Source organism: Anas platyrhynchos, chromosome 19 (assembly GCF_047663525.1).
Source record: "Anas platyrhynchos isolate ZD024472 breed Pekin duck chromosome 19, IASCAAS_PekinDuck_T2T, whole genome shotgun sequence".
Taxonomy (NCBI): Eukaryota; Metazoa; Chordata; class Aves; order Anseriformes; family Anatidae; genus Anas; species Anas platyrhynchos.
The window spans coordinates 10,915,478-10,925,899 of NC_092605.1; the positions used below are offsets into that span (position 1 = coordinate 10,915,478).

Here is a 10,422-nt window from a genome sequence, read left to right on the forward strand (position 1 = left end):
AAGGTCCTGAAAAATCAGGCTGGGTTTTGAAGCTTCCTGGTATTTTACAAGGACAGAGCAGCCCGTGCCACAGCAGTAAGATACCTGACCCTTCCCCTTCTGGCTGCTGACCTAACATTCACTTTTGGGTCAGGCTGAAAAGACCTTGGAAAGGCAGGAGACTTCCTTTCTGGGTGAATATCCTCACATTTCTGAGCACTCAGAACTCTGCACTGGGTTAATACCCTTTAGCACTCAGAACTCTGCATGGGTTTGGTGTATTTATTCATTTATTCACTGACACAGGTCTTCTGTCCTCGCCAAGCCTCAGTGGTACCATTTGTGGGTGGCTTGTGGCACATCAAGTGTCTTCTACACGTGATGCTTGGGTCAACGGATCTCTGAAGGGATCTGGCTGCACCAGCTCTCCTCCTGGCCCCCAGCTTGAACCCTCCTGCCTCCCCCCCAGGGTGCTCTCTGGAAGAGGAGAGGGCCTGCAAACTAGGTTCTCATGGATTTTGGTGTTGCCTGTCCTCAGTGAGTCAAGAACAGGACAAGCACCTTGTGGTGGCCGTGCTGGGGAGGTGGGAGAGGGGCTGGGTGGGAGCAGGGAGCAGGACAGCCTCTGTGCATCGCTGCAGATGCATAGCACCAGGGAAGCTCAGGGTCACCCACGGACACGATGTGTGCTTTGGTGCCAGCGACTGCTGAGAGGGGGCCAGGCAGCTCCCGCACCCACACCCTCTCTTGGATCAGGCAGCTGAAAACCGTATGTGCAGAAACAATGCTCTAATTTGTGTTTAATGACTTTCATGTCTGCCACCTGGCACCCGCTGGTTCTTGGCGTGCCAAGTCCTGGGTGAGTGCTAATTAGGGGGTTAACAAGCCAGTAACATCCTCTGAAGTCGTGGCTGAGGACAGCAGTCGGTGCTAGCGCAGGGCCGTGTCCCTGTCTCCTTGCGGAGTGCCTAAGGGAGGCAGCAGCCTGCAGGTGAGAGCACCAGGAGGTGACAGTGCCCTTCTGTAGGGCTGTGTTGGAGCACATCGCGTCCTTCGGGCTGACGGTGGCAGGAGGTGTTTCTGCTGCTTGGGGGCACAAGCCCCTCCAGGGGAGATCCCACTGTCAGCGGTGGGACGGGAGCAGTGGGGACCAGCATCTCCAGCTCCTGCCCACGCTGATGGAATAGCAGGCTGCTCCAGGGGAAATGTTGACAGAGTCCAGATTAAACCAGTAACAACATTGCAATGTGCTGAGGATTTTCCATCAACAAGAGGCAAAACAGACTGTGAATTTAGCCAATACTTTAATCATCTCTTCTCTGTGCCAGGAGAAATCTTACAAAAACAAAACAAAACAAACAAAAAAAAAAAACCCTACCTAAATCCAAAAAAATACAACGCAAACAAACCCAAACCCTGCAATTCCCCAAGAAAAGGCAGGGTATTAATACAAAAAAACCCTGTTTATTATACACAGCATCACAGAACTTAAACCCTGATACCTGATTAGGTAATTTTAGTCTCTGCTTCCATTTCCCACGGCATCGTGAGTCACGTTGCTTTTGCTTCACCCCCCACAAGAACGCAGATGGGGCTGGTAGGAGTGCATCTCTGTGATGTTCAGCACGCTGTGCTTGGGGAGCAGCTCCTGCCACCTCCTTCACTGGTGCTGAGGTGCCCAAGCCAGCAGGATGGCTCCAGCGGAAGGAGAAGGGGAGCACAGGGGATGGTGCAGGGAACCCTGCCAGCTCTGATGGTCCCCTCTGTGGAGCCGGACTTAGGATTTAGGACTAGTGCAGCTCCAGCCTGGCATCTTCTGAAATCTCACAAATACTGAGAGCAGAGCTTGTCTTTTTGCTAGGCTGGGAATGCCTGGGCTGGCTTTGCCTTGGTGTAGCTGAAAGGATTCCTCCCCTTCCAGATCCTCAGGGAAAGAGCAGAGGAAGGATGAGTTTCCCAGGCTGGAGCAGCCAGTGCCCGTCCCCCACACCCGTGTGTTCCCTGATTCCCCCTTCCAGGCAAGTTCATCCAAGGATCCCTTCATTCCAGCCGTGGCAGCATCAGTGCACACCTGAGGTACCACCTTGTGCCCCTAGCCCTGGGGGCACCATCTCTTGCCAGGGCTTATTGAAGAGGTGTCTTTGGGGGCTCCTGGTCATGAGAGGAGAGGTGAGGATCTCAGGTTATTTGGATCTCTGGCAGTCATCCAGGGCTCAATCGCCTGGCCACAGCCCCTCCAGCAGACCCATCTGTACAGAGACTGAGTCATTTGGGGCTGGAAAGTAAAAAGGTGCTGTTGTGGGAGTCACACATCTCTGAGTGCTGCTGGCTAGGAAGACCACCAAGCAGGCTCAAGCAGGCATCAAACCTCCTCTGGAGTGCTCAGGGAAGTACCTGAGCCTCCTGTCATGCCTCAGCCTTGTCCCACCACTCTGCTCATGACAAAAACCTCCAGCAGGTCTCTGTGGGTAACTCCTTTCCCCTGCTGTGCCCACAGGTGGGGATCCCTGGGCAGGTTCCTCTCTCCTCTAGCTTTACAGGAGCTTTCTCAGCTGTTCAGAAGATCACAGGCTGTGTCCGAGGAGCAACACCATCTCTCTGGCTCTACAGAGGAAGGAGAAGAGAGGAATAGGGATCTGGTCAGATCGGTGGCTCTTGTTCTCTTTCTTTCCTTGTGCTGAAGGTTCCTCCAAAGAGCTCAGCTCAGGCATGCAGATACAGGACAAGTCACTGAACAGCCCAGCACTCAGTGTCCAAAGAACTTCAGGAGAGCAGATCCATCCACCTTTGCTCTCCAGATGCCCAGCCTGGAACCAGCCATACCCGCAGGCCACCACGTGCAGAGTGGCAGGCTCAGAGCTGCAGCCCCCCATTTTCCTGGACACAACCACTCCTCTTCCATTAGCTCCCAACTAATGGCACCAGTGAGATGCATTAAAGTGGGCTAGGTGGTGGCTGTGGGTGGAAGGAGAGGGGACAGCTGGGTCACCTCTCAGGGTGGGTATAAATGCTTCTGGTCTGTTTGGCTGTATCACTGCCAAGAGGAGATGCAAGGACACAAGCACACAACTTCATCTCTGCTGGGATGAGTCATGAGCTGACTTTTCCAGTGCAGGCAGCAGCTTTTTACATTGTCACCAGTGCCTTTACAAGACATTTGCCAACCTCTGGGCCCCTTGAGGGTATCAGCGAGATGCGCTCTCCTGCTTGCTTTTATCTCTCCCTTTGGCTGCTGGGTGCTTGGCCTCGCAGAAGAGCAAGAAAGGCCAGGACACGAGGCAGTGCAAGATGAGGAGATGCTGCTGACTGGGCTGAAGGCTCTCAGATTCAGCCCTGGCAAGGAGAGCTGCTATCCAGGGAAGTTTCCTGCAGAGCAGATTGCCATGGTCTCCACAAGAATCCAGCCCGAGGTGAGCTCTGGATCTCCTCATGCAAACAAAAAGGAAGATGTTTGCTTCTCATTGAGAAATCGATTTTCACTGGCCTCAAGTGCTCTGCATGGCTGGCTTCCCAAGGCAAGCCCTGCAGTCCCAGCCAGGGGAAGGTTTCTGCTTGCTGGAGAGGCCTGGGCATGGCAGCAGGCAGGGGCTGCCCTGTTAAGGGTTTGCAGGACTTGCAGGTTCCTTGCACTGCAGACCCGCAGCCCCAGTTACCAAAGCAAAGGCCTCCCACTGTGCTTACCCCACCGCTGCTCAATCCCTCCCCGAGCACCCCTCGGGACACTGCAGTCCCTAAGTCGTGCTCCACTCTGCTGAGGTGACAAGTAACTGCCCCTTGGTACACATACACCAAGCAGAAGAGAGCCCAGGCCATGGTGCTGGTTTCAGCACCATGACTTTGGTAGGACGTTGATCTGTGCTCCTGCCACAGGAAGGACTCTGCAGACCAGCACAGTGGGGTTGTGTTAATGGCAGTGCTCTCAGTGCACCCATGGGCTCTGCAGCCTCCTTCCCCATCCCAGGGTTCTGGTTGCCTGTGCTCAAGGCCAGCCCTGGTGTGGGACAGCCATGTAACCTGGGATCAGACTGCTGAAAAAACAGATGAGGTGTGAGGGGATGTGTGGAGCCTTCACTGGAGATTCCCCCACCTTGCCTGGGAGCTGCATTTACATTTAGGCTCTTGCCCTTGGTCTTTGGCTTGCCTGTGCCTGTCTGATTCTCATCTCGACTTGCCAACTTGGCTTTCTGGATTGATCTTGGACCTGCCTCATCTCAACAGAAAAGCCTGTTAATTGTTGGCCTTCAGCTGTGAACCTCTCCTGCTTTTGCTCACCTTCCATGGGGCACCATCCTGTTGGTGAGATACTCTCCTGCCTGCCTTGCTGTCACCTTCACTGCTTCCCTTGAGGAGCAGCCCACTCTCCTGCTCTTGCTCCTCCCTGACAGTTATTATCCCCATTTTACAGAATGAACATAATAAAATCATTAAAGTGTGGGCACATCGTGGCTGCATAAAGTTGTAACATCTTTTACTTTTCCTTGCCAGCTGAAATGCAAACTGCCACTCACCTCCCACCGCTCCGGTGATCCGCTCAGAAGAACACCGGGCACGTCTTGGCCCACACTGCATTTACACGTCAAGGCTTCAGAAATAAATGAGCTCTCTTTTCACATATAGCAGCGGAGAAGCAATTACTACCCTTGCCTCTGCAATGGAGGCTTTCACTGTTGTGTTTTCTCCTGCATGCTGCACAAGGGCATCTTCTGCAGCTGGATGGTAGCTCTCTAAGCTCCGCTTGGCCCAACATGGGGCTGAGCTCAAGAGGTTTGAGGGAAATTGGGTTCCTGTATTGATCCTGTTAGTGCACCCAGTGAGCAGCCAAATGCTTCCTGCAATGCCTTTGGTTGGTTTGTCCTTCACCTGTAACTATTCTCCATGCTTTTCCTAACGAAAGTGTGGGGATGAGTTCTGGCACATAGTGCATGGCTGTGCAGAGAAATCTGCATCCATGCACATGCTGGGTGTGGTGGCTCTGAAGTTCTCCTGAAGCACAGTCCCACATGCCACTGCGATGTCCCTCTTGCATATCTCAGAGCTTAAGGTGGGTGGTATGTCCAAATGTGAACACTAATCCCTAGCTGAGCCTGTATGCTGATATCCCAGCCTGCTCTTGCTATCTTGCATGTTTTGCTGGGACGTTGTGTCCTGCAACCAGATTCCCATCTGCTGGACAAGGCATCATATTGCCTCTGGGCTGAAGCTGTGGGATGGAGCTGATCTGATGGTTCCAACCCTCCCAAGAAATGGAGGCATATTAAAACATATTGCTATTTTTAATAGAATGAAAAGGTCTCAGTGACTGAACAGGAAAGAAGAGCCAGAAAGGTATGAAGCTTCATTGGCATAACCTATGGTGGAGTCTACAAGATCCGTGGGGCCCTCTGTCCTCTTGCCCTCCCACCCTGCCGGGCCTTTGCTGGCAGACCAGGTCAGGGTGGCACGTCCCTTATAGTTCTGTAGCCTTAGCTGCTTGCTGGTGTTTCTGTATGTCCTTCCTCTTCACCTCCAGAGAGATGTCTGTGAGGTCTTGGATAAATTGCTGAACCTAGGGTGAGGAGGAGAGATGGGAGAGCTCAGTGCTGGGGGGTGTCCTGCAGGGATGGGAACAGTAGGCCCTTTGCTGGCCCTTTCAGAAAGCAAATTCTGCTGACCAGGCTGAGCAGGAGGAGAAGGCCTTTACCTTGCTGGATCTGCACCACCAGAATGGGCTTTTGGGGGTGAGTCTGAGTTCAGGGCAGAACTGAATGGATCAGACCTTGGCCATGGTTGATCTGCACCCCCTGCCTGGCCTGCCTGGCTCCCCCTCCTTGTGCCCCACAGGACCCACACCCTTCTGGGCCTCCGTGGACAAGACAGGCCTTCCTGAGGTCCCCTGCCCAAGAGGTGAAAAGGGAGGAACCTGCTGGGCACCTGGAATTCCCTGGGCTCTCCCCTCCCTCAGGCAGCTGAGGGTTATTGCTGCTCCTCTTTCTGGGCAGGGAGAAAGGGTCTGGGTTGGCTCTACCATGTTCAGCTGCATGTGGTTGTCATCCGCTGGCACGCTCAGGCTTCTTTTCATCTGCTTGCAGATGCAGTAGAAGAGGTTGAGGATGGCCATCCTGATGGTCCCCAGCTCCAGGGTTCTCTGGGTAGCTGTCTTCTGAATGTGGGCCCAGCGAGACTCCTGAGGGAAGAGGAGATGTGCAGCATGTGGACGTACCCCACAAAGACGCTGCTTTTAGGGGACCCTGACTTGGAGATCTCAACTTGCACACTCATCTGGTTTGCTAGGGAGACCATGAACTTGCTGGAGGTGGTTCAGCTCAGGTGTTATAAGCTGATTGAGGAACCACCACAGCTGCTCCTTGCCCTGGGAGCTTCTCCATCTCAGCCAGCCCCTGCAGTCCTCATCTGGTGGGTCTCACCCCATTTGCAGTCCCCACAGCAGGGCACCCTGAGAGCAGCACATCCCACTGTTGCCCTCCCAGCCAGGCTCTGCCCCATGGGACGCAGCTCCTGGAGCACGGGATATCCAGTAGGGGGATTTGGGGAGGCCCCCTCAGAGCGATGAAGGTGGAGCTGAGGGCTTTTTTGTGCTCTGAGAGGGGACTACACATCGATGTGCCTCATTACAGCCCATTTTACCACAGGTCAGGTCATTTTTGGTCTGTGTAAGGAGGGAGGAGAAGGGATGAGCCCTGATGGGCAGATGCTGTGTGAAGCATGAAAACAAATAGGAATAAAAGGCAGAAAAACTGATTTCATTTCAAGTCCTGAGCCACGAGCACTGGAGACCACTAGATGTGCCACACTGAAGCCCCACCGTGAGGATGCTACTGCAAGGAATGGTGACTGGAGGTGGGTATGGCCAGGTCAGGTAAACCTGAGCAGTACGTGGCAGAGCATGCCTGGGTTTTGTGCCAAGCAGAGCTCCCCAAAAGCTGGCTCACTTTTCTCTGCTGACTGAACTCAGTGTGAGTTCAAGCAAGGGCTGAAAGATTGTGATGTATTGTTATAACCCCTGATGTAACCTGCCCCAGACCTGCCCTGGCTTTCTTCAGTCTACAGCCCCCTGGAGGGATGAAGCCCCATTACAAGGGACCTTGCCATGATCCTATGGCTTTGGGATGAGCCATCAGCTGGTCCTGACACAGCCAGGCCTTGGAGATCTTCCCCTGCCCACCTCATGTTTCCTCACCCAGGTGAGGACATCACTGTGAGCCTCGTCAAAGCGCAGTTTGAGCTGAGCCAGCTCGTTGTTGTACTTCAGGATCTCTTCTTCTTTCTCTTCAGTGTACTGGGCCAGAAGCTCCTTGGCTTGCTCAGATGCTTCCCTTCGCCCCCGTTCTGCCTGCAGCAGGTCTTTGTTCATCCTCATCAGCGTCTTGTAGCGCCAAATGACTTTCTGGATCTCCTCAAACTGCAGTACAGGGCTTAGTAAACTGCAGGGGTTAGTAACCCCCTGCCCTCCCCTCACTGTGAGCAGCAACACATGCCTGGTATGAGAACTTCCCGCTGTGCCAGTCCTAGAACTGCCACGTGTGCTATTGCACCTCTCCCCCAGGTGAGCAGTGCTCTGATAAAACACAAAGCACTCCTGCAACTGCCTGCACCGAGTCACCTGGGCATGGGCAGGGGCCAGCTGGGGTTTCAGGAGTATGGGCAGTGCACAGAGGGGTGCCCAGGCACCCCTGAAAGGGCAGATCCCATTTGCAGGCAACCTCTTCCCAGCCCATTTGAGGTCTCTGGGTTTGACCACTGCTATGATTTCCTTGGGTGTGTCATCTCTTTTAGGTCTGATGCCCGTGGAAGGCCCCCCCCTTCTCACCCTCCCCCCTGAAACCATGAGCTATCTTCCTCATGGCCAAGCTCACGTGCGAGGTCTTCACCACATCCTCCAGGTACTTGCTGAAGACGGAGTACTTCTGCACTCTGTTGCTGAGTTTCTGGTGCTTATTTTTCAGGGCTTCCAATTCCGTCTTAGCTCTCAAAAGCTCACTCTGCTTTTGCATCTTCATCTCTCTTTCCCTCCTGGCTTTCTTTAGAGCTTGGGTTCGCAGCTTATCATTTTCCTGTTGAGGTATCCTCCACCAGCACCCACACACACATAGGGAAAGAAGAAGCTGGGTCACTCAACAGCACTGGCCGCAGTGACCTTCCCAGAGGAGAGCCCAGTGCTGAGGCACCCCTGGGAGCACCCTCACTCCCCATTTAACAAGGCCATCTCTCAGCACTGACACTTTGGGCTCGGAGACAACCACCTGGAATGGCACTCCAATTTTCAGACCTACTGGTATGTGTCCCTGGGTGCCAACAGTGGGGACAGGATGAGACCCTTCTGGGGGTTGCTCAGGGTCCTCAGGGCATCCCCCTGGTGCACAGTGAGCTGCCTCCTGCACCAGCCCTGCCAGGGCTTTCCATGTCTGTGGTGCAAAGCCCTGAGCTGCCACGGTTCCCCTGCCCCCCTAGACCTGTTCCTCACTCCTCCAGCCTTAATGGAGATGTGGGCAGACAGCGGTGCCCCCAGGATCTCTTCCCGAGGGAGGACAGGAGCTGGTGGTGCAGCCCGGGGTGGTGCTGGCTGAGCTGAGAAGGGGCAGCTGTACCTGAAGGACCCTCCTAGATTTCTTCATGTAAGCTTTCAGCTGAGCCTCCTTGATCTGCAGGTCCCTCCACTGGCAGGCGATGGCTTTCATCCTCTCCCTGAAAGCCTGGCAGGGCCAGAGAGAGCACGGCATGGCTCCTGTGCCTGCAGCCACCTGCCTGTGTGCTGCCACCCTCCACGAGACCACCAGCCAGCCCAGCCACCACCAGGACCCTGCCGCCCTCCTCACCTCCTCCTTCTCCTCTAGAGTCTTTTGCATCTGTTGGGCTTGTTTCTTCTTCTCCTGGAGGCGGATAAATGGACACAGAGAGTCCTCCTCCGTCAGCCTGAGTTTCCTGCAGCAGAAGTTTTCGCTGAGGTGAACGCTGGGCTCAGCACCTCGGTGGGGTTTGCCCTGCCCTGCCCCGTCACCACTCCCCGGACCCGTCTCAGGTCTGGCCCAGCAGCGTGGGTCTGCCAGGACCAGAGGGGATCCCACGGGGGGAGCAAGGGGGTGTTACAGGGAGGAACAGGGCTGGGGAGGGAGGCGCAAGGGAGAGCGAGGTGGTGATGAGGAGGAGAGATGAGTTCGCAGTGGTGGAGATAAGGGATGGGAGTGCGCCATGGGGGGCAGGAGGGGTGGAGGGGGCAGGGGAAGAGGATGGGACAGGGTGGAGGAGATCCCTCACTTCAGCAGGGTCAGGAGATTCTGCTTGTACTGCACGCTGAAGTAGGCCGGCAGGTCCTCACTGCCCGTGGCAGCCATTGCTCCAGCCACCAGCAGCTCCCAGGGAGCCTCCTGGTGCAGCTCGGCCCTGAGGCACAGCCCTGCCAGCCCACGGGCTCAGCGGTGTGCAGGAGACACCCCCAGGTAGGGCATGTACCCGGGGGCTCCTGCCTCTGCTCCCCCAGGGCCTTCCCTTTCCCCCGCTGTGCTGGTGGCCGCTGGCTGCTGGTGGCCGGTTGGCCCAGAACAGCTTCCAGGGGCAGTTGGAAGGTGCGCGGGCAGTTACACGGCAACCGAATCGGGGCTTTTTGTTACAAACCTGGAATTACTGTCAGGAAAACATCACCCTGTGCTCACTGCGGACCAGTAAGGTGGGGGAGGTCTGCCAGATCTGGCCCCTTTAAGCAGCAAGAAGAGGGATGGTGCAGGTGGGGACCACTAGGGATCCTCCCTGGGAAGGTGCTCCCTCCATGGACTAGAGGAGCTGGTGGTCCCCAGCAGAGCAAGGGACCCTGCAGGGTGAGTAACCAGGAGGGGAGTCCCAGCACACCCAGCTTCATTGCTGCCGAAGTGGCAGTGATCTGCTCCATCACACAAAAAGAGCTGCAGAGCCGTGCGTGTCCTCATCCTCCTGCACCTGAGCTGTGCTCTCTGAAGTAAAACATAAAATAAATAAATAAATAAATAAATAAATAAAGTAAAATAAAATAATAATAATAATATTAAAAAAAAAATACACAACAATTTTTGGGAGAGCAGTCTGAGGCAGGTGCTGGGCACTATGATCAGCAGCTGAGGCAGTTAAAGTTCATTATCATTATGCATAACTGGAGACAGACATTTCCAAGGGGAAGCACTGGCTGACTTCCCAGCCTCACTGAGAATCCCCCATACGTGACACTGTCACATGCATGACAGGCAGGATCCGGGGAGCAGGCACTGCCACCAGCCACCCTCCTGCCTGAAGGCACGTCTAGCACCGAGGGCTGCCCTGAGCCTTTGGATTCACGTATTTCGTTGTGCCCTTGGAGCTGCTGATCTTCCACAGCACGAGGGGAAAGTGCAGCCCATTATGAAGTCTGCGGGGTTTTACTTTCCCTTGTAGGTGGCTGTGGGATCCTTGAGCTTCACGCTGATGAGCAGTGCTACAGCT

At 54.9% G+C, this 10,422-nt stretch overlaps 1 protein-coding gene across 1 annotated transcript; it reads right to left on the minus strand.

The window, feature by feature from the left end:
- Positions 1-5,233: 5,233 nt before the first annotated feature.
- Positions 5,234-9,390, minus strand: CCDC42 (coiled-coil domain containing 42). Its single transcript, XM_038165560.2, has 7 exons — positions 9,232-9,390; positions 8,793-8,898; positions 8,565-8,669; positions 7,833-8,030; positions 7,157-7,378; positions 5,984-6,142; positions 5,234-5,524 (listed from the first exon to the last, which is right to left on the minus strand). The coding sequence occupies exons 1-7, from the start codon at positions 9,306-9,308 to the stop codon at positions 5,426-5,428; spliced, it is 966 nt and encodes a 321-aa protein (XP_038021488.2). The 5' UTR covers positions 9,309-9,390; the 3' UTR covers positions 5,234-5,425.
- Between the last annotated feature and the right edge of the window lie 1,032 nt (positions 9,391-10,422).

Excerpts from the sequence above, each read along its gene's own strand:
- CCDC42 (XM_038165560.2), bottom strand. The coding sequence starts at position 9,308 with ATGGCTGCCACGGGCAGTGAGGACCTGCCGGCCTACTTCAGCGTGCAG. Across the intron at positions 8,670-8,792 it reads CTCTAGAGGAGAAGGAGGAG|GCTTTCAGGGAGAGGATGAA; the intron begins GTGAGGAGGGCG and ends TGGCCCTGCCAG. Across the intron at positions 5,525-5,983 it reads ACCACATGCAGCTGAACATG|GTTCAGCAATTTATCCAAGA; the intron begins GTAGAGCCAACC and ends TCCTCACCCTAG.